This window comes from Apteryx mantelli, chromosome 3 (genome assembly GCF_036417845.1).
Source record: "Apteryx mantelli isolate bAptMan1 chromosome 3, bAptMan1.hap1, whole genome shotgun sequence".
In the NCBI taxonomy this organism is placed as follows: domain Eukaryota; kingdom Metazoa; phylum Chordata; class Aves; order Apterygiformes; family Apterygidae; genus Apteryx; species Apteryx mantelli.
The window spans coordinates 87,487,917-87,511,638 of record NC_089980.1 but is presented as its reverse complement, the minus strand read 5'-3'; the positions used below and the strand labels follow the sequence as shown (position 1 = coordinate 87,511,638).

Here is a 23,722-nt window from a genome sequence, read left to right as displayed (position 1 = left end):
TGTCTTCAAATGCTGATTTAAACAGTAAGCTTTGCAAATCTGACAGCCCAGTAACACAGTGTACTTTCCTTCTTTCTACCAGCTGGTCATTACAAAGCCTTGCTTCTGCTTGCTAAAAAGCGTCTGTATGACAAGCAGTCTGTATAAAGTAGAACACGTGGGAGAGGGAGGAGAAATTTGCCTGAAAGACTTAACAGGTATATCTATATGCCAGCAAAATTTGTTGACAGGTAGGTTGTTCCTCTGGAGAGTACTTAGGGACTGCAGGTTGACTTTGCTAGCTTATCCTCAAAGTCTGAGTCTCATATTTTGCAGTAAAATGTGTATTTTTCTGTCAGATTTGCTGATAAGATCAGATACACCAAGGCTGTCTTGCAGCACTCAAACATAACCCTTCCACAAGCAAGTCTTTTTACAGAAGCTCCCGACAGAGTTTAAAGTTTTTAGAAACAAGTTCCAATCACTTTCAACCAGGCATGGACTTCTAAATTAGTGAGGTACACTGAAAGTTTGACCTCAAGCCTCTTTGTTACCTTGTTATATGGCAGGCCTTTTAAAATATTAAAGCATTGAGCCTTCCTGAGTCTCCTTTTAACTTGCTGCCCTTTAGGCTATTGAAAGACTGCTGAAATCAAATGTTATTGCAGATATATTGGGTTTGTCATCCAGAATAAGAGGTTATGACTTGTCCTTGGTTTTGTTCACTTAGTCTAAAGTATGTCAAGACTAACTAAGCCTGCATCTCCTCTGATTTGGAGAGGAAGAGAACAACACAAGTCCTCTAGGGAGTAATTTCAGTAATATGAACTTTATGAAGCTTCAAGACCATTGGGTAGTTAAACAGGTGTGTTTCTGGGAGCTGTAAAGCTTTCCAGTTCTCCTAGCATAATTACCCCGCAGTTGGTGTGCTGCCGTAACTGACCAGCTAAACACTTTTATTGTGGAATAAGTGTTTTTCGGCCGAGCTTAAACTCTTGTAAAGCAACATAAAACAAATCAAAAATGAACTGTGCTAGAATAGCTGTAACAACTTCATCCCTTAGCTTACACCAGCGTAATTTTCTTATGCAGATGTGATTCACACAGGCTAGTTAGCTTTAGAGAAGTTTTTATTTCGCTTCTGCATCCTTATACAGTATTTTTCCTTCAGCTCCTCCATATATACTCTGTAAAACATAATCCTTTCCAAATACTATTTGCTCAGGAGATGAAGAAGGAAGCTGTACTCTGAATGAAGTCAGTTGTCAGGTAAACCATCTACAATAAAAACAAGCAAGTCCTATTCCCCCAAGTTTTCAAAGTCATGTGGAGTTTTGCTGGAACAATTTCTCTGTAGCAAATTCCTCTGTTTCTCTCCCTTGGTACTTATACTTATTGAGCACTGGTGGGCTTGGGGTGCGGGCATTGTTTTCATTTGCTTTGTGTCATACTCCTTCCAATATTGAAAAAAACAGGTGGGGTAATATTATGGGATAATATTTTCTAAGGTTCAAAACTCTTCTATTCAAGCCTTTCCTGGAGATCTCGCACAAAGAGGTAGAACAAGGCATTTTGATGCCTCTCCTGCCTGGAAAGTCAGTTTGGGAGAGAAGAGTGGCACCTGCATCTCAGCTGCTCCTCACTAGGATTTGCAGAGAGACGTGGTACTCATCGGGCCCGATCACTGTTGTATTAAAGTAGACGTGAATGGGTCCGATGATCATCCTCCCATCTGGTGCTCACTTTCCCATAGTGACTATCCAGGGCACGCAGGGTGGTGGCTCTGTTGTGGATACCGAAGCTAGATTCAAGGGTGGGATACACGTTGGTTGATTTTGATTCAGAAATGGAGTTCAAAGATAGGGGGGTAAATATCAGCAGAGGCATGCGATCATTTTAATTATTTCTGAAAGCTTTGTACTGTGTATACCACACAGCTTTATTTCAGGAAACTGCTGAAAAATAAGTGTGTATGGTGCTCATCCGCTGAAAAGAGTAGGGAAGTTTGATTCTTATGCACATGGGGATTGTTGTTTCTGTGTAGCAAAGCGGGCTCCGGTTTCCTCATTCTGCGATGTCCTGTCCACCAGAATAAGGGACATAGGACAGACAGTCTCTGCAAAGATTTGTTGCTGAACCAGCTGAAACGCTTTACAAGAGACATGTCAAATTACTCTTATCAACAGGGACTTTTGTTTAAGGAAAGAGATCCATTCATTATCCTGGGTAGTTCTCAGGTGCCAGGCTTATTCTTCAGATACTGCCCATGCAAGCCAGCAGAGAGAGAAAAGCATAAAAATCTCTCTGAATATAGGTCAGCTCTGAATTTTCACCATCACTAAAACAGGTTTATACCAACTGCAATTAAATGTCATATTGTGTTAACAAGCAGGAAGTATTCAAGAGTGATTTCCTACTAAATAACCCTAAGGATCCTTTCAAGGGCAAGGGAGCATCTAATGAAGCTCACAAAATCAAAGTTTTTGAATAAAACAGATGGTCTCAGCTGTTGAATAATTCACCAGAGAGAATGAGTGCTTTTTCTTCAGGTGTGCTACTAGATGGTATGTCTTGTTGGTGTCTGCCAAGAAAAGCTAGGCATGTGTTTCTTTTATGCTTTCTTTGATCTTTCACAGATTGAGAGGTGTCCCTCCTGCTAGTGAAAAACAACCCATCACGATTCACAGATGTGATCAAAGACTGAGTCTGTAATTGCATGCAATAAACTTGAGGTTTTGGAGTGGGACAAGAAGTCAGAAAGGCTCTTATCTTTTGGGGTCAAATTTTGAGACCTCCAAAGAAACCAATCTGGCATTCAGAAAAGGGACCGCTCTCTTTGGAGAACGGTGTTAGCATCCTAGCATGTCCCCTCAGTGCTGCAATGGATTCTCTGGGGAAGGCTAATGTTGCAGTATCAGGTCTTAGCAGTGTTAGTTTGGGGGATTAAAATGTATCTCTGTTCCTCCTTTTTACCATGTCACTGGCTAATAACAACTGTAAATTCTAAATCAGTAATTTATGTGTTTTATAAATTACAGTGGGCCTCTCTGAAAGGTAAATAGTCCAGCTCCCACAAAAGCTTCAGGAAGGATCTGTGCAAATAAAACTGCCACCACACACAGATCATCTCCACAGGGTTGATTTGGCCTTGGGGCTCCAGCCCCACTTTGGTGCAGACCCCTTCCTGGGCTGCTCGTGGCAGGAGGAGCTCGAGGTACAAGGCTGACTTGGATGCTCAAGGCTGAGCTGCCTGCAGCAGAACTGTTGGGGTTCAGCTCTCAACCCAAGGAGAAAAAGGCTTCAGTGCATTGGCCACAGAAGGTGCTCAATGCTGCCCACACTGGGCACTCAGGGATACTTCAGCAATGCTGGCACCGACCAGCAGCCCCTTCTTCCAGGCCAGGAATGGCCTCACTCTCACTGGTCTCCAGGCTGTGGCTATAACTGGGGAACTGACATGGGGCGAGGAATGACAGCTGGATTTGGACAGGTTCTCCCTTGTGACCGTTCCACAGGCAACTTGATGGCAACCAAATTTCTTTTAAATATGGTCCAGGCATTAAAGGTTGGGAAGGATGGGAACTGGATACATTTAAGATTTGCTCCTTTAGGTAAAAGAGGTCAGTTAAATAGATGGGGCAGGGACACAAAAGCAAGATCTCAGAAAGGAAGGCTATAACTCCGCTTTAAGAGACTTTAGGTAGAAAGATACAGCCAGTGCACAAAATAAGAGCTGTTCATTTTCTCCCATAATATCATATAACTGCCTCCAAAATGATAAATGGCTTTTATCTAGGCTGTATCTTAGATAAGGTTTCTTTAAAAATTACCATAGTTATTGGAATCTTTCCTTGCAGTAGATGTATTTACCATGGCCTAAATTGTTGCTGACACTACTTAGCAATCCTGAGCAAGAGATTAGCTCAGCCCATGCTAAACTCTAAGTCTCAGGCAAGGAAGAATCAGGACAGAACTTCAGTCAACTTCTATAATTTACATATATATCACTGCTTTTTTCTTCAAAGCAATAAATGATGAAATGTCTGCCTCCCTTTGGAATTTTAACATTGGAAAGTGAGCACGTCCTTCATTTTTTAACCTCTATCTACCTCTTAAAGTACCAGTGTGAAGCAAATGATAGTAAGCTACAGTGCAGTTATTCTAAGGCTAATCAAGAGGAAAAACCTGTGCAGTGCTAAAGACTATATTTTTATGCTTTATTAATAAATCAGGACTTGCACCTGGGCTTTTGCCAGCCCATTTTTTTTTTGAAAAATGACTATTCAGCCATTCTCTGATTAAGTATGTTTGTTCCAACAAGCTATATATTGGTTTAGGAAATGTGGCACCCTCTCTTGCATTTTAATGAAACTCCTCATAGCCCTGCATTCTTAAACCACCTTAGTACTTAATGTACAAGGGTTTGCAGCAAGCATGGCTGTCACAAAGAAGGTATTTCCTACTCATTTTCAAAGGCGGCAGTACCCTCAGGTTGTGTACTGCCTGGCCCAGTGATGGCAACATGCAGACCGACCCTGTGGAAAGCGCTTTTCCCAACATCTCTAGACACAGGGAGCCCAACAACACAGCAGTGTGTCATCTCGCTCCTCAGCGCTGCCGAGCGGAGGAGCTGGTGCCCCCCAGTGCACTCCTCCCACAGCTTCGCTCTGGGTAACTCCAAAGCCCCTTGCTCTCCCATCCAGGCAGGATGCTCAGAAACGGGAGCCACATTTACACTAGAAAACAAAGCAGTGCCCAGATGTATTCCCAAGCCTTGAGGCAAACTGGCATGGTCTGGCCATGTCTATGTTATTAAACTCTCTCCGCTTTCAAAACAGGGTGGCTGTATCCAAGCCATCCTTGGCTTGTGCGAACTCCCAGACTATGCCTGGGAATTGTCTGCAAGACTCCTAGATGGCCTGAGACAAAATTGTGCCAGGGAGCTTGCTAATTTAATCAAGTGGCCATTCCCAGAGCCCGCAAATGCAGCCTGCCACTACTTAATTTACTAGCACAGACACAGCTGCAGTCATCACCTATTAATAGTCCCAGTCTGGCTGCACTATCCTCTTTTTCCCCTAACCCAGGTATTTAATATGCAAAAAAACAGTGTTAAGTTCCCTTAAACTCCCCTTCAGAATAACCTAGTGTAACTAGAGTAGATGCATTTGTTTTTAAAGGAAATAAAAATGGGATCAGAGAGGCAGTAAATGAGAGACTTTATACAAGACAACAAGGCACTGTCATTGTGACTGAAAGGCAGCAGATTGAAAACCAGTGTGCATTTTTTAAACAAGAAAGTGTTGAACATCTAACCACAAATTAAAATTTCAAACATGACTCGGAAGACTGATACAATCTGAATGCATGAGGACACATAGCTGGCTTTCACTGAAGAGATTAAACTTCTCCATTTCCACTCTCCTCCCCCACCACCCTGGTCCATCACCCCCAAAGTAGAGTGTGTTTTTACACCTCTTCCCTATCAGCCTGAGGTCTGTGGCCTCCATGGACAACAGGGGTGCTCAAAGTCTGCTTCACTCAAGCGGTTTCAAGCTCTACTAAGAGCTTTGCAGGTCCGGGTGGGGAGCGGGGAGTTGGGGCCAAGGCGGGCTGCTCCCTGTGCCCACGGAGCAAGGGAAGTAGGAGGAAGACTATTACCAAGGCGGGAGTAACTATGACTCTTAGTTACTAGCTGAGCTCGAATTGGCTGTGACACCTCCTCATGGTCCCGCCAGATACCCCTGCCAGGGGAACTAAGGGCACAGCTGTCCCAGGTGTGATGGTGACGACTAGTAGTTGCCTCCTCCCTAAGTATCCTTTTGATCTTTGGCAGTAAAGGGGGGACCCAATTGGCTTGCAAAAAGGTGTCTTGGTCCCCCCTTGAAGCCATTGGCCCAGTGGTGATTTGTTAATGTATGGGCATGCTGACATGTCCGGACGACCATCGCCGACATGGTTCTGGCCTGCCTGGGGAAACAGGTCAACCACCCCTATTACCCGACATGACACAGCATGTCTTCTATGGAGTGGGAATGGCTTTGCTTGTCAGCCCCGTCGGCTGTTCGAGTGATGTGGTCAGGGGAGACCCATCCAGTGGTCCCCTTGAGCCAACATCTGCTCTTTCCAGGCGTTGTAGCAGGGCACGGGCCCTGTGAGGTCCCCTGGCCTCGAGCAAGACAGCGAGGACCAAGTGGTTGGCAACCTACTGCCTGACCTTAGCTTAATAGATCAGGCATGTCACAAACTTTTGGCTTCAAAGTAGAGTAAAATTCTTCACATGGACAGTGAGTCTGCTCACCCCATCTATGCTTTACCCTGGCTGTGAGCTGGAGGGACACTGGGGCGGTTGGCGCATCTATGGGGTGTAAGATCGGGCAGCTCAAATACCACCGGCTGCACCAGCCCCTAATTCCGGCACTTCCATCAGACGCAGATGTTGCTTTTGTTCACCTAATGACACACACTGATTTTTGACATGGGCGGATGGGCCGCCTCCCAAATTCAACTCGGAAAAGGTGCCCTGTATCGTACAGGGTTCGTAAATAGCTGGGTCATCTGCCTGATGGTCTCTTCTGGGAGGGAGAGAGCTGAGACAAAGGGCTGGAGTGGATTCTGCTGGGGAGAGAGGTCTCTGCCTGCCCCGGGGTATCAGAAGCCCTCAACGGGGTGGGAGAGGAGAAGAGAAGATGCCTTGCCTGGGGGCAAAGCACAGGGAGAATGGCTTGATGTATTTGTGTGGAAAAGCAACAAACCTGGAGAAAGCTGACTCACCTGGCTGGAAAGGAAAGCTCCTGCCCTTTTTTCCCCTCTGGCTGCTTGCTGAGATCCTGTGGGCATGTTGGATACAATGCAGGACTATGCTCAGGGAAGGAGAGGATCAGGAAGCTGCAGCAATGGAGAGCATGAAAGAGGAAAAAAGAGTATGAAAGAAGGGAGGGAAGGAAATCCCAGGTTTAAAAGAGAAGGAATATTGCAAGGACAGAGAGAAACTCGTTAAAAACCCAGCACTGAACTGAGGAACACCAAGGGGAGGAACACTGAGCCCTGCAGAAGATGGAAACCAAAGGAAGTTACAAAGTGCATATATCAAAGATGTGGAAATGGTGTGATCTGGTATTTTAACGTAAAGTTTAATGTCAAAATTCTTTAAAAAATAAAAAAAGATCCTGCTATATACTTTTCAGCTCCCTCATTCCCTAGCTTCTCAGGGAATGGCTAAGCCTGGCTTCTGTATTGCATTGCACATAACCCCCATACTGACTCATAGTGCCCCAGCAAGTCTGCACAAGGCACCCTCCTGGGCCTCTGAAGGCAGGTGGCTTTCACCACTATAGCCATCGGCACAGACGCCAGGATTTGGCTTCCTTGTGTTAGGGAGAGGCAACCTGGGCCAGGGAAGTTATGTGGTGAGGAGCCAGCAGGCATCCAAGGCAGCACTGGAAAAGGCACATTGCAAAATATTCAACTAAACCCCAAACCAACCAAACGAAAAAGCCCAGCTTTCACAGCTCTTTGAAATAATTATTTCACTAGAAGAAAAACCACTTGCTGCAGCCATTGCAAGAGTAATTTAAAACAAGCAAAGCAGATGAACTAGTGAAGCTCTGTTTTCTGTGGCTCAGTTCTCTGGTGGCTAAGGAGGGGGAGCTCCGATGGCAGATTTTCCTGCAGGTATCAGTGTCCCACCATCTTGTGTGTGAGAAGTGCTGAACTCACTTCCTGCATTTAGAGTGCCTTTAAGATCTGAAGTCAGAGCACTTAAAAGCTGCTCAACTGCATAACTTAATAAAATATGTAGGACTTTAGATTGGTGGTGATTTCTACCTCTGCCAAATTCAGCTGAAATTTGCCAGCAAGTTCAAGAGTCAGTGGAACATATTGTTCTTGCATAAACTTTGTTCCATAGGAAACAAGGTCAAAATAAAAAAGGTGCAAGTCAAAGCCTGATCATTTTACAGAAATGTAACACTTGACCATTCCTGAAAAAGGAGCTTACTCATGAGCATTTTTAAACCCAGATGCCAGCACATGCTGCACTAAGGCAAGTTCAGCTCACAGAGCAGAGCTTTCGGGGGCAGAGCGAGGGGGATCTCCTCTCTGCTTGGGGGAGACAGGAGTCAACGCACAGGCACAGGGCAGGCTTGGAAAGCCATTGTTAGCTGCCTCAGATAGATAAACCTTTACAGAATGCCCCTCTCCTCTAAGAAAGTGTTCCCACTGGCAAATGTATTGCTATACAAAAAGATTTGCGACATGTAACTTCTCCCAATACCAGTTCTTCTGACAACGCTTAAGAATAAAAGCCAGCCCATTTTGTTAGCAATCTCTGTATACGTATTTAGCAACTTTAGCCAGTGACTCCAAAGTCCTCTTCAGTAATGGTCCTGGGCCAGATGGTTCACAGTCACACATCATAAATTCCTTCCTGCTATTTCCATCTTGTATTTACCCAGCTCATTGTGTAACAGCTACTGGCGTTGAAGGCTTCCTTTTTCAGAAACATCTGTGGTTTTGATAAGTCTTTGTAGGTATGGAAAAGTCTGAAGTCCTTCAGCTCCAGTTCTCGGAGCAGACTGTACCAGTACCGCACCACAGTGCTGTCGCTGCCACTGACTTCAAATCCAGGCCAGTGGATGTGCACCTCAAAGACCAGCTGTCCTATCTGCTCAACAACATCTTCCAGAATCAGGTTTTCCAAAATTTTCCACTCAGCACTCTCCACATCTGCCTTGAGGACATCAATCTGCAACAAAAACACAATTACTGCATGAAAACAACTGGCTTTGCAATTACTATCAATAACATCTGAGGCCAGGCTTTTCCATATTATAATATACATAATTGCTCTTATGTACAGTTGCTTTTGTGTTTGTTTGTTTGTTTGTTTAAAAAAGACTCTCAGAACATGTTAGGGCTAACACAGACAGTATGTGAAGTTTCACCCTTGCCTGTTCACAGCCCTTCTCCTTTGGTCTCCAACTCTTGGGCTGAAATTCTTTGAACTCTGACGTGTCTGATGCAGCTGATCCTGCAACCAAAAAGTGTGTTACTGTTTCTTCACAAATCTAGTGGCATCAAAGTTATGCAGAAAACAAAAAAACACCTCACTAAACAAAGACACAAATGCATTACTGTTCCTTATTTTTCCATCACAAAATCCTTTGACAGAACAGAACACTGATTAAAAAAGTGATTACTTGCACCACAGTAGGGTGCATCTTCATGTGCCAGATGCTACATGCACAAAAGGATGGTTTCCGGCCCAGGGACCTGCCAGTGCAGCCCATCAGGAGGCAACAGCTGCACCCAGCACACAAGGGCAGGGGAAGGCCAAGGTGAAATGGATACTGGAAGCAGCACAGGTCACAAGCTGCCCACTGCCAAGCTACTGCCTGAGGCTTTTGCAGGCATCACTGCTCACACTGAGTTAGCAGGAGGAATTCAGAGGAAAAATGCAATGACTGGGCAGAGTTTTATGGGCACCTCTTCCAAAGAATAAGGGATCATAGGAAAGAAGGCGTGAAGGTGTTTGAGGGGAAACTACAACTAATAAGCAATCACCTTATTTTAATTTTAGCTCATTATTTATTTTTGTAGATAGGTATTCATAAAACCAACTCACAGCCAAATGCAACTAAAGGTTGACTTTGTTTTAGGATTAGCTGGGGGAGGGAAGTTGTATGTTTTAATAAAAAAAAAGAGCATTTCATCAAAATTTCACATCTGATAAAACACGACGCCCCGCATTTGAGCACACAAACTGCAGAGTTCAAGGGCACTTGTTTCCTAAAGCAGTTCAGGGGAAACTCCCATGAGATCGTGGTTTTCCTGAGCTGGTTCCACCCGAGCTGCTGCTCTTGCCCATCTGCTCATGCTCAAGATGCGTTTGAAGTGAAAACTGAAGACTTTATTTAGAACCAAGAACAGTAAAAAAGAAAAAAACCTAAAAACCTGCAGAAATATTGCAGCACATCAGCAGGCAGAAATATCAGCAGGCAGGCCCCATTATATTTGATGAACTGCCTTTAGTGAGCTGAGTGCCTTTAGTGAGTCTACATTAGGCAGACTCTGAAGAGCCTGAATTTGAAGGCACAGTAATATAGCTGTAAACAGATACACCAAATTATAACATTAAAGGTTTCAAAAGGCCACAGTCTGTTGTACTTCTTTGGGGGAACTACCAAGGGACAAGAAGTCAGAACTTGGTCTCATTACGGGGTGGCCTTGCCAAATCTAAAAATAGTCATAGCTAGCTGCTTATGCCAGGTAAGTCCTGTCTATCTCACGCTACAGACCCTCACCAGCAGAGTTTGCCCTAATCCACATGGCTACACTGGAAAAAGCACCTGCGCAGCTAGAGAAGAGAAATTTGGGTTGGTGGCATACAAGCATTGCCAAGGCAATTATTTTCCTAAGCCACATGATCACAGGGTACCTCACTGGTAGAAGGCCAGCCAGCAATGCCTCTGCTGTGCAGGCCAGGCCGTGACGCATGCGCTCCCTCTCCCCAGGGCTTCAGGGCATGTTTCACACTCAAGAAGTATCAAACAGCGCTGGGACTGCCAGCAGTTCCTCTCTGGTATAAGGAGAGCTCTGCTTAGCAGCAGCTGCAGCCAGGAGCGGGGCCGTGGCAGGGTTAGGGTGAGATGAGCTGCCAGAACTGTGCGAGGAGGCTCTCGCGGCTCCCTCTTTCCCTGGGCGTTGGCTAAAGGAAGTGTTGTTTCTTCCTCAGTTTCACCCAAGAATGCATGTAAACACCCTTCAATAGCTTAAAGTCTAGGGAACAGGTCCAAGGCTGTAAATAACTTGACTTTCTGCTTGCGTAGGTATGTGCAGCTGAGAGAGAAGGAAGGCTGCCTTGCACAGCAGTCCTGCCATGCTGCTCCTCGTCTCTTACCTGAGGTGACCAAAACTGCACTGCCAAAAGACACCAAATAAGAACTTCTAAGAGACAATTAACTGCAAAACCCATTCCATAGTGCTATGACCTTTAAGCACTAAATTGTTTTGGTCAGTAATGGGAACAAAGAAGCAAGGTGACCCACTGCATCAGGAGTCTCAGTCTGTGTCAGAGCCACCCTTACGAGCGACAGGCAGGTGGTGGGGCTGCACATGAACCCTAACCCTAAACCCACACAGCACAAAGTTAATTAATTACAGTAACTGCCTGGGCTTCCTACATTGCCACAGGGGCTGTCACTTCATAGCAAAGGTTCTTCCAGTCTGCCTGCACCTGTAGTGCATGTGTTGAGCACATCTGGATGCCCAGAGCTCTGCCTGGACTTTTAGTACAGGTGTCAAGCACATCTGGCTGTCCAAAGCTCTGCAGGCTGCACTGCTCTATTAACCTGTGGGATAGACCGAGCCAGCAGCATTGGCAGCAGAAGGAAGAGGAGAGACACTGAGACAAAAAGTGCAGAGGGTGAAGAGGCTGGGACCAGATGCTGATGGAAGAGTTATTCTTAGACTGGGAGTTGGGTGAAACTCGGATAGATTGGGCAAAAGGAGTGTGACTGAGAGCTTGGGCAGAGAACGAACAGGCAGGGCTGGAGGAAGTAGAGGAAGCTGTAATAGGGAGCTATGTGCAAAGCACAGTAGCAGCAAAACATTTTGGCACCTACAGTGCTCTCCCCCCTCAGTGCCCCCTTGGCCCTGAGGCTCAGCTCAATGGCAGTCAAGAATTGGTAGTGAGAGCTCTGTGCTCAATTTTTAAGGGGCTGTTCTTGATCCCAACGGAGTAAGGCTGGGACACTGCATGGCTACTCCTGCCTCCTACTATGACTGGGAGCCACACCATGGGCAGGATAATGCTGCTACCAGTGGGAAAACAGAGATTATTAGAGACAAACAGGGTGAATCATTAGAAGGGGATTGCCTAGAAGGGTAGGACCAAGATCTGTACAAGGCAGCTGCTCTGGAGGGGTTGGTGCTACCCTAGCTTCTGATGGGATTCCTACACGACATTGGGTGCTAACCTAAAAGCCAGACTGTTCACAGGTGGCCACTAACTTTTACCTTCCCTTGTTGTTTGGGTGGTTGACTTGAGGCACCAGGGGTCTGAGCTAGTGATGTGCAGATGGCTCACAGCTGCACCAGATCTCCCCGGGGAGCTGTGCTTTGGAGCAAGGAAAGGACAGTATGCCGACAGGAACGGGATGGCAAGAATCAGTGGATGTTAACTGCTTGCTGTTTCTGGTCTCTGTCTGTAAAACAGGGATATAACCATTAAGTACCCTCTGCAGGGTGCATGGATTGTGACTGTGAAGTGCTGTGACACTTTAGTGGGACAAGCTGTAAAACAGCTGAGGAGGAAACAAAACACTGTTTTCAGAGCAGGACTTGGAGAGTGGGACTTGAATAAGGTCCATGGTCACACACTGAATAGTAACAAGCCAAACTCCTCTGTATCTGCTCATTAAGGCAGCATTGTGCCTCCTCCGCACTGAACGAGGCGGGGGGCCAGTGGAAAATGACTGTGGGATTATGGAATTAAAGCATGTATTGCAACACAGCTACATGGGGAGGGGAGATGAAGGTTGCACAGACAACCTTAGCTCTGGTATTTCCTAACTTGACTCTGCAACAAAGAGCCTGTCAGTCTCTCCGTAGGTGGGTCAGTGCAATAGTTTAGTATAGCGGTCCTTTGGGTTCAAGAACAGGCTGAATGTAAATGAAGTTGCTCATGAAACCTCAGCTGAAAACTGCTTCATGGTTGAGCTCATTTTTACACGCTTTATACATTTAAATAGTTTATTTTTCAGATAGCAACTCACAGCTGCACCTGTAACATAACTGTGCAGGTAGTTTTGATTCCACCTGGATATAATTGTCACAGGACTGTGCTGCTGGGCTTTAGAAACCACAGATTTTTATCTTTGTGAGATTTTTGTAACTTTAAAAGGAGAGACAAATTATTTGAAACATTTTGGTGGGGAAGGGAAAGAAATGCTTCTAGGCTTTTGCGCTTGTTTTCCCATCAATCTTGCTTTATGGTTACAGTCTGAGGTCTCTTTCTCATGGTGATGTTTCCAGGTATCATCTTCCAGGTTTGTTTGTTTTTTCCCTTGTGACGTTAACAGCTTTGGAGCTGCATTGGCTGAACAGCAGGTAGTTTGCACACTCCAGGCTGTATTTGCAAAACTGATCTGAAAAGTGTCTGTTAACCAATGTTTCTGTAGGATAGAACAAGTTGCCACAATTACTGTTTAAACACATACTGAAAAGAAATACAATACCAGCAGGAGTGTGCTGAATACACAAATCAGAAGCTCTTCATTGCTTTTAGTGTTCTGAATTGTTCAGAGACCAAGAGGAAGGTATCAGTCTCTATCTGTGACTGCCTTCAAGATAAAGTGGCCATCTCATCCCAGACTCTCCATTTTATGCTATGGATGAGGTAAAATAAATGATGGAACAGCTTCATGTCAGAGTATCTGAGTGAATAACAAGCATCCTGCTAACACTGAATGTGAGCTTTGTGAAGATTAGACTTCTTAGGGGGGTATTTACCCTGACTGATAAGAAATGTACTACCACCTTTCAGATGCTTTGATTCAAAGTGCCAGTTAAAGGATTAGCAGAAAAATTCATAAATTCAGAGCTCTAATTCATCTGGCAACACAGCTGGACTCTGCTGCCACGAGTAAATCCTGGAGGGCACTCCCAAAAGAGTGCAAACATCCACAGTACCTTAAGGTAAAAGATGGCAGTTGACAGCCCACTGATTTTGAGCACTGAGAGACTAAGACTGATTCCTGTTATCTTCCACAAATGTTATTTCTGAGATAAAGAGGTTTGCTTGGCATTTTCTGACAAAAACTCCTTTGGCATATTGGACAGAACCCATCTAGTAGCAAACTGCAGGGCATTAAAGAAAGGAAAATATCTCACAGAGAACAATCATCTAATACAGAAGAGAAAATACTGAGAGTCTTCTGTCACTACATGCCAGTCTAAGCATGGGGCAGCCTTGCCATGAATCTTTGAATTTTGGATGCAAAACCTTTGACCCCCAGAACAAATTTTAATACTGTCCATTTGTTAGTCTGGATAGGGAAGAGAATCCTGGGCAGCCATTTCCAAAGGGTAACATCGACCTAGCGAAGCCTCTAGAGTCAGCATGGAAGTCACTGCTTGCATTCGCTGTCAGAAGGAGATTATGTTAGGCTAACAGCCTTTGGGGGCATATTCCCTTTGCCTGTGCTCGCCTTCCTTTCCCACCTTTATCAGCCAAAGGTAGATATCAGACCCCATAGGGATGAGCTCTATCCCCCTGAGGTATGAGATCTAGTCTCCCAGATTATGGTAGCAAATGGTGATCTCTGTAGCTGATAGCTGCTTTGGCTCTGAAGCTGGATAGCTTGTAGAGGCATGTTCCTTGAAGTCCTAATCTCTTGTTTCAAGCTGTTTCCGTTCAGGACTGAACTACAGAGCTAGTGTCAAAGCTATCACATATTAACTTGCTAAAGAAAATGAAAAAACTATTGACAACAAAGCAAACTAAAGAAAGACCACAGAAGCTTTAAGACATTCATAATTAAGAAAAGCCCTTTAGCAGTAAAGGATATGAAACTGCATAAAGATGACCTCCAACTCCGTCTCAAATACCTCAGAAAACAGACCTCTGTTCTTCTCTGAGCTCGCTTTTCCTTACACAGAAGTCCCAGTAGGAGACATAACCCCATCGGGATCACACATCTTCTGGACAGAGCTGTCCTGTCCCCAGGATCTCCCATGCGAGAGGATGCCTCATTCGCCTGGGACAAGGGGCAGCTCTCATGGATCAGGACAGTCCCTAAAGATGCCAAGAGCCTGCCTTTTTGAAACCATCTGCCATAGCTGACTTAAGTGCTAGAAAGAAGTGAAGAGAATTAAAGGCTAGGAAATAGAAACAATGGCCTTTTACTAGTAAAACAGTCTCACAGGCAGATGACAAATTTCAGGGGCAGGAAATATGCTTTATCTATGCTCTCACAAGCTGTATGGTTTATAATGCAATGTAAATAATCATTGAAGATCTTAAAGGGATACATCAACTTATGAATCATAGGAGTGATTACAAAATATTTTCTCCGTTTCTGTTCCAAATAAAACCTGACTGCAAAAACTGAGCAATTAGAATTAACCAGGTTATCACAGAAAAGTAAAAAAGGTGGATTTTTTGTTTTCTCAGTGTTTAGCTCCCCTGAAAAAAATACTGCAGCACTGTACCAGCTGCACTCTAAAAACAAAAAGCCCTTTCCTCATGCACAACACAGCATACAGAACAGCTGGAAAAGAATGTGTTTTAGTTAGTGAAGGTTAACATGTACTGTACGGATGCTCATTTCTTCTTTTTAGGGTAATGAGTTGTTATGACTGTGCATCGTTTCCTACAGCAGAGACCAGAGTTCTGTTTGCCTTGATCATTTTTGAGATATCAGGGTTAATGGGAATTTCAGGCTATGCAATGCCCTGTGGGCACCATTTAAAGCTCCCTGTGGAGACAAGTCAATTGAGAGTGAGTAGCTGGAGGAAGCAATTTAGCTGTATTACTTCCAGCACTAACTCAGCATGTGGAAGCAGCAGCCAGGAAAGGCAAAAATGGCAAACATGTTGCAGGTCAATCAGCCAGCATCCCTTCCTTTCTGCGCGAGCAGCTCTTCAGTGTAAGCCAGGGGCAGGAGATTTGGTTATGACTTTAAAGCAGAGAAGTAGAGCTCAGAATCACAGGGTCCTTCTGAAGCACAGTGCTGGACTACAGATTTTATCAGAAAAGAGGCTGTAAGACATTAAGCCTGTGCTCTGCCTCCATGATACCAAGTTACCATTTTCATATCAGCTGCAGAACAAAATGAACTCTGCCCTTTGATGCATCTGTTTTTCCTCTCCCCACTCCACTAAGTACAATTCTGTATTTTCTCCAGATGAAACTCTAGAAAAACCTGTTTAATCCATATTTTGGTAGCAAACAACTTTGCAGGTAATGAGCTGGTTCTTGAGTGGCCTTTTTTTTTTGAACTTAGCTTCTCTCTTTTCCGTTCTGCAATCTTTCAGCATGATACTCCTCTCACTTTCTTCCTTTGCCCTTTCTTTCAAAACGCAGCCCGTCCCTCTTTGCCAGCAGGCAACTGCTTGGATTTTAAGTCCCCTTTCATTCTGAGCTGAGGCTGTAATCAATGGCAGGCAGGACAGCCCGTAGCCTAGTAGCAAACTGCAGTCCCAACAGCTTGCGAGTGCCTCTCTCCCCATGTTCCCTGTAATCAGTGGGAGTGGGAACCACCTCAGTGCTCTCTGAGCCATCCACTGGGGAAATAGGGACTGCGGTGGTCATGGTCAGAGCAATCTGGATATTGAAATCAGGAGAATAATCAGTCACTACAACCAGTGGTATCCAGCCTATGGCTCTCACCCAGCTCCAGAGTAGCACTTCTCTTTTAAATTACCTCCCTTCCTTCCCACACACATCTACACCCCCCTCCATGCTGGTCTTCAAAATAACTGGGGCAAACATGTCATTTGAGATTATCAGCTCCTGAAGTGTCAGAACAGGCATGTTTTCAAGTATCTGCTTAAGGTATTAAAACTATAAAGCTAGTTTCTGTAGTTTGGTGCTTACATGATTTTTGGTCTTTTTCACAGTAAAAGGCAACTATCCTGTCAAAGTCACTCATACAACATACATATCACTGAATCACAAATCTGTAGTGAGCGAGAACAAGTTTTGCTACTCTGTTCTTATTATGGATCCTCCACAGCCTTGGTAGTGATAGAGAAGTCTTTTTTTCTTCCAGTTTCAGTGATGTGCTGCCATGAAAGTGTTACAAAACAGGGAGAGGGTATTAACAGTCTTCTTACACTTACTGCATAAGCTAAAATCCACCTGGTGAAAGTGCCTCAAAATTATATGAAGAAAACTTATCTAACCTCCTCTGATGGCCAATTGTCAACATAGTAACAGCTTGCCAAAAGCAATAATGGTCCCAGACAGACAAATGCAACTGAAAAGCCCCTCAGTGAAAGCAGAAGCCATTAATCATGTCAGCGAGGGATAAGTGTTCAGGATCACTGGGAACACTTTACCCGTTCAGCCTCACTTAGGGACCACGCACAGAGCGAACCCATGCTGGCATCCCAAGTGACTCACTCCCACGGTCACAGAGCCCCGGCTTACGGGAGACCTGGCACTTTTATTCTCCACTTCTTCTGTCAGTCTTTGATGCTGAGACATTTTCCACATACCCTTCATCTGGGAGCAATTTCTATTTGAAGACTTACTAGGAAAAAAAGAAACTCCCACAGCCCAGCCCTGTTAAGTCATGTCAGTTACTCCAGTGGACAGGCAGAGGAGGCCTTTTAGCCAGCAGGAATTTTTTTCCAATGTCACTTTACCAGAGGACAAAATAATCTTTGGACAAACAACTGCCACCTGCTTTGGGAGATCAGCATAGCAGCATGGCCTTAAATTTTTTCTCCTTGTCTGCATTTGATCAGGAAGCTGCCATGTTTCACCTGTGGCCATCCTGTCATTATGCACACTTTTCTTTACTGTGAGATTCGTTCTTGGCATGCTCCCACCTTAACTCACACTGGGCACTGAACCAGAAGGCAGCTCTCTTATAATCATCTTCTGGACATAAATTACACATGCCCCAAAGCCTGAATTGATTTTTGGATAGGTTTGATGGGTTTAGCTAGCATTAAGCTACAATGATCTTAAAGCTAGACCTATTGTGCTTAACATCTTGCTTAGCCTTGCTACCTAGGAAGACCAAAGCTCCCATATAATGGTTCAGAGAACACGATCTACAAACCCTTAACATGGAGCATGCCATCACTATAAGCAGACAGTGCTGAGGGCAAGGACCTGGGTTAGCCCTGCCACTCCCCCAAATCCTGAGCATCTAAGGTCTTGGCCCCCAGTCTCTTTAAACTGAGAGCAGTCTCCAGAGTAGCCAACACACAACTCACCTCTAGCGGCAGCAGTGCTCAAACTGGCCCCTTCTCAGAGAAAATGGGGTGAAGAGCCACTGTGATGACATGGGGGCTCTTCAACACACTGCTCAAACAGTGACCTCCTCATCAGTGTCAAGAGTCCACAAGTGTGGATGCCTGCTCAGAAACACCATGCCCCAGCTCTCATTTGCACAATGCTCTGATAAGAGTATAGTTTTTCGGTTTGCACAGCTCTTCTGTTGTACAGAAGAGCAAAATAACATCACCTCCCCAGCTCCCTCAATGTGATGGTTAGATTGCCGAAGTGGGAGAACTCTCACAAGGGAGCTCTAGAAACTCAGATCTTAAATTATTTACCAGCCCGATTAACAGCAAGAGTTTTGCCCAACGAAGCTAGTGCTGCATACACAGACTTTTTAAAAATTGTAATTATTCCACTAGCGGCAAAAAAAAACAGATTGGAAGAGCAATAATTCTGTGCGCAGCCTGGCTGAGTACACAAGGCCTTTTGCAAAGAGCGCATTCAGCCATCTAATCTCATGGGAGAATGTTCCACTGTCTCATCTCCGTAAAGGGGAAAAATCCTTTCGTTTCTGTTCTTTTGATGTTTTATGCCAGGCTCTGCTGGATGCCTGTGGGAACGGATGTTTACTCAAAAGAATAAATGCTGTACACTGGACCCTCGAGTCCCTTCATTAAAGTGGAACAAACACTTGTAGTTTGTTTATGCTGCTCTAGCATTAAGCAAGGGCAGAGAAACCCAGCTCCGTGTTAGCAAAATGTAATGTTATCTGTTTCTTACTAGAGGTGAAAGCCAACAGCAGACAAATGCATTAGAAATGCGAAGAAGGGGCTGAGACAAGAGCAGTCAGCATGGGAGGTTTTCAATAGAAAGCAAATAGTTAAGCAGTAATTCATCCTAAAAAGCATTTGAAGTCTTCTACACTTCCACTAACAAGCATTAGGAACCCGAGGCTGAACACAGTGTAAGCTGTATGGAGGAACTTACAGCTTGTGCTTCTCAACCCATCTGCCACTATGTTACTTCCCACCCTCAGCAGCTTGACTGGAGGTCTGGGAAAAGCCACCTGGAGCCACCCCTGCAGCCTGCACCCTTGCAGGGCTGTGTCCTCCTCACGCACAATTCACCAAAAGGCAAAAACTGCCAAAAGGAAGCAAGACCTGTGAGTGTGTTCATGTGTGGAAAGGAGGAGAAAGGGCTCAGACTGTTGTAAAACAGTTGTGCATAACACACAGCATTTCAGTTGCAAAACCCTCTGTTGTCATTTACTAATATAGTGCCCACAGGTGGCTGCAAAATATAAGTAACTGAAGAGAGGGCTCAAAGTCCCACCTGCAAAAAATGTTTAGCACACCTAAAAGAACTTCTATTATAGGACAGTAACATGTATAACTGAGTAGTTCTAATTAAATCTAATGGAGGACCTGGTTCTCATCTGCACTAGCCAGAGCACTAAAGTCCTTTAAGACTGAACCCTTCATGGGATTAGTTTCACTCTGTTTCTGGTCCAAGGTGCCAACCTGCTCCTCTTCTGCTCCTGTAGTCACTGTTTGTCTGCTCAATCTTGCTGTTTGCTCACAATGAGGGCGGGAAGAAGGCAGCACATTCCTGAAAATGTGCGGAGCAGAACAAGGAGCATCCTGAAGAGCCTACCTCTGCTTGCAAGAATCTCAGATTTCATCTCGGGTGGGCAAAAGGGAGGGGAAAAGGAGAGCTACTGTGGCTTTGATCTCTGGATTTCAGATTTTTGAGAACAGGAGGGATACCTTAAATTGCCATCAGAATAAAAAAACGACAGCAGAAAGAATCCAGATGCTAAGATGAAAGTACTCAGACAAGAGATGTCCAATCCTAACGAAAAGAAGTTGTAAACTGGAAAAGGGGAAACAGGCTCATTGTTGACTACTAGGAGAAACTGGAGACAAATGTGAAAAAAATAAGACACATCTACATTTTTTTAAAGAGCTTCTAAGTGCTCTGGAAAGGAAATTTCTCTAAAGAACTTGTTAAAGTCAATTAGTCCCTAGAAATTGTCAGAAAGATGGGTGGTGGAGAAAGAAGCTGTTCCCTATGGAAAAGAGGTTGCTCTTGATTCTTACAAAGTTAATGTAATGTAATGGACTACCATTTTGAGCAGATATTCAACACCTTGGCTGAATTAAAACTTTACATGCTCATGTTACCGCACTTAAGTCAGTGTTAACAGAGCAAAGCAAGCTAGTTGAGGAGCATGAATACAGGCCTGAACTCAGCAGGTGCCCTGCATCTTGCATCTGGTATCATATTGTCTCTGTGTGAAGAGGTTCCTGAGACTCCTGCTGAATCCAAATTTCAGTGAGAAACGGGAACCAGGACCAACTGGCTTTTTACAGAAGCAACATACCAATGATGACTCCGAGGTGCTGCAGTGAGTGCAGTGACTCCTCTGAATACAACTGTTTCACACTGAAATCATGGTATGCTGGTGTTGAAAAGATGGTGGAATGGTTTATTAGTGCATTGAATTGTGCCAGGAATTGAATGCAGCTTGTACAGTCCTCTAGTAAAGCTAGAGGGAAAAAAGATTTTGAATACCTAATTTTTCTAAAGGGTTTTCCTTAATAACAACAAAAAAGGCAACAAAAAAGAAAACAAAAACCTAAAAAACCTTCTTTTTTCTCATTTTTAGCAAATAAAAATATGTTTTGATAGTTATTTTTGTTCTGTTTCAACAGTGAAATATTTTCATTACAATTCAGGCACTGAACTAGCCCTTTTCCTAGAGGAAGAAAAGGCTATGGATTGCACTACATCCAGCCAACATTATCATTAAAAGGTCTTCACTGCATGCCTGATAATTGCATACTAAACAGCATCTTCAGGTTGCTCCCTAGTAACCCCACTATTCTTAACAATATCTTGAGAATCGCTCCTGGTGAAGAAGGAGGAGGGAATTTAAAGAAGGCAAAAGGAAATGGAAGGGACCAAGAGAAAACCTTGCAAAGAAACGTGCATGATGCAATTCCTGCATATGATACAGACAGCGGGAGAGGTGGTGAGCAGTAAATCAACGTTGAAAGATTTTTGCTTCCAGAAACATGAGATTGTCAAGCCCACTTCTGCTTGCAGCCAAAATCTTCAGTCTAGTTATCATTAAAATACTGTATGCAGCAACAGCTTCAGCTGACTAAGCACATACTGAGCAATTCCCCCCTGGATTTCATTATCACTAAAATTAAAAATATATATATATCCAGGAAAGAAACACTGGAGCCTGTAGTTTACTTGGGAGCAACCATTACAAGTTTATAGAGGTATAATTTCCAACTGCAACCAGAAACATCTGCACTTCCACTTAATTTTCAGCAACTGGAGTAAAACCCGCTAACTCATTGACAGAGCTGCACGTGGAAGGCTCACACACGGTAACAATTATTGCTCAAATTTCAGCTCTGGTGTAACTCCAAAGAAATCAGTCATATTACACGGAGAATGAATTTGGCCCAGCATGTACAAACATAACCTCAAAGGGACTGAATGTGTGTTACGGGCAGTAAGTCTTGCACGAACTCATAAATCAAATTATCAAGCTAGAGGCAGATGTGTATTGTTGAATAACATGCCTTCCTGTGCTTTTGAGTTTTTGCTTTAATGGGATGACTTAAAAAAATATTAGCTTTACGTTTTCTAGCTAGCTTGCCTGATGTTATCTCTGGCACTCTCCCTTTCAGCACAATCAGCATGGAAATCAGGCATGTGAGACAAGTTTGCAGAACAGAGCGGAAGTGCACTGCAGCGCACTTAGCTCCTCGGGAGTATATCTGTTTACATGTAAAATTGACAACAAGCCCCTTACAGGCTGAGAACACTCAAAGGCTGCTGGCTGTGGCATCTACAAAGGAAAAACTGCCACCGGATCAAACATTTCAGACAGATGCTGAGTGCAGAGCCAAGTTTGGAGTCACCACCACTGCTCCCTGCATCCTTCAGCTTTGTTCTGTGTGTGCCTTGAGGTTGCCCTGCCCCTGCCCAGGAGGCCTCCTCCTATATCCATTCATATCTTTCTGGTCCCACACAAACAAACAGGGCTGTAGCTGGAGGATGCTGAAACAAATTAAAATATATCATTTTTAAGGGTGCACTCCCTCCTCCTTCCTCAAGCCAGTCACAGGGCCCCTTTCCTGTGCCCAATGCATGTGCTCCCATTGCAGACTGCGTCTGCACAGAGACAGCCCCCCCAAAACCACTGACACCGCTCTCGCCTGTGCTGGAACAGCAGCGCACATTAGCAAGTCCCCACGTCTTACCCCTTCTCAGGTCTTTCTGGATCTGTTACACATGCACATATCACCAGTGTGGCTCAGGTCACATCTGCTTGTGTTCTCCCACTACTTGTTAACAAAACAAAAGGCCAAATACACACATGCTGTGCATCACTACAACCAACACACGCTGTTCATAGCAGTGAAAGACTGTGACTCTCAACAACTACCAACCTGTAGTAAATATGAAACTGCAAGGCACTTTCTTAATTAAAAGTGATCCCAAATGTCCAGTCTGAGAGCTGTTGAAATAATTCTCTGCCAGGAAACTGAGCTAGAAAAGTAAGAACCAAGTATTAGTTCTCTGGGTGTTCCAATAATTTCATATGGCTCTTCTGAGAGGGGAAATGCTTCTTGTAGGTCCAGGGAATTTGTTTCTCATTGCGCTCTCCAATAATGGAATTTTATTAGATCTCAGCAGTACTGCTTTTGATGACATTCTGAAATGTCATTATTTAAGAAAAAGTCTCACTTTGCCAAGTAAAAAGCACATAAACCTTCACTTTTTAAAATCATATATTCACCCCCTTCCCAGAAATGGTATTTAGCAATTAGAGAGCTGAAATATAAAATTACTGAAGTGTTACTGACAATCTTTTGTCACCCTTCCCCTGCTTTAAAAATATGCTCTAAAAAATAAACACCCCCCCCCACCACTGTAATCGCTTACACGTGTAAAGATATTCACCAGATGAGAGCAGCACTGTGTTACGCTGTGACACTGCCGAAGAGCAGCCAGTGCAGCAGGACGGACATTTGTCTTGCTGGTGACAGCTCTCAGCCAGAGCAAGGCTGGCCCCTGCTTGCTACAGGCCAAAGGAGGCCAGGCAAAGACTGAGAGTATTGTGCCCATCCCCAAATTGCAGAAAGCCCCGGGGGAATGCTCTGCCCAGGCAGGGGCAAAGTTTCGAAACGGATTGTCATCACTGAAGGTGCTCAGAGAGAAGACTAGGAAGACTGGATCGATGGGCAGCCGCCAGACTCGGCTGATCTCTGCCTCTGTGATACTGGGGCAAGTCACTCAAGGTGGGATGTATCTCACCCAGCCTCTGACATCGAAATCCAAACCAGCTGTCCAAATTCCCTTTATAGACCAGCAGGAGGAACAGGAACTTCTAAAGGGCAATCTGAGATGTGCAATTCACATCATCTGGCCTGTTTTAAATAGCTACCCTTAGATAAAATGAACTGTGCCCAAAAGGTTTCCCTTTTTTTCCCCTTCAGTTTACAAGGTCTTTGACAGCTATCTCAAATGTAGATATGTAAGTTAATTGAGATTAGTCCCACAATTCTCCATCTCCTGGCAGGTCATTTATTTAGACTAAAAGCTCTTACAGTTATGGAATTATGTCTGCCTGATGCAAAGGGTCTGGTGCTAATATGGGACTTTACTGTGCAGACTTACTCCTACTATAAATAGGCCAGGACTATTTACGCTTTAAAGAATCAGTGCTTTGGGACAATAACCCCTTCTGGTGTGCCA

At 44.4% G+C, this 23,722-nt stretch overlaps 1 protein-coding gene across 3 annotated transcripts in view; it reads right to left on the bottom strand.

The window, feature by feature from the left end:
* Positions 1-1,091: 1,091 nt before the first annotated feature.
* The window catches only part of METTL24 (methyltransferase like 24), a 60,675-nt gene continuing 38,044 nt past the window's right edge, over positions 1,092-23,722 (bottom strand). The window contains exons 5-6 of one of the 3 annotated variants that reach the window (XM_013948958.2): positions 8,432-8,725; positions 1,092-6,867 (exon numbers count right to left, since the gene is read on the bottom strand). In XM_013948958.2, coding sequence (XP_013804412.2) covers positions 6,844-6,867; positions 8,432-8,725 — 318 coding nt within the window. In that variant the 3' untranslated portion in view covers positions 1,092-6,843. Of the gene's footprint in view, positions 8,726-8,930; positions 9,011-23,722 lie in introns of all 3 variants that reach the window. The other 2 variants (XM_067293862.1, XM_067293861.1) reach the window with 2 other exon arrangements.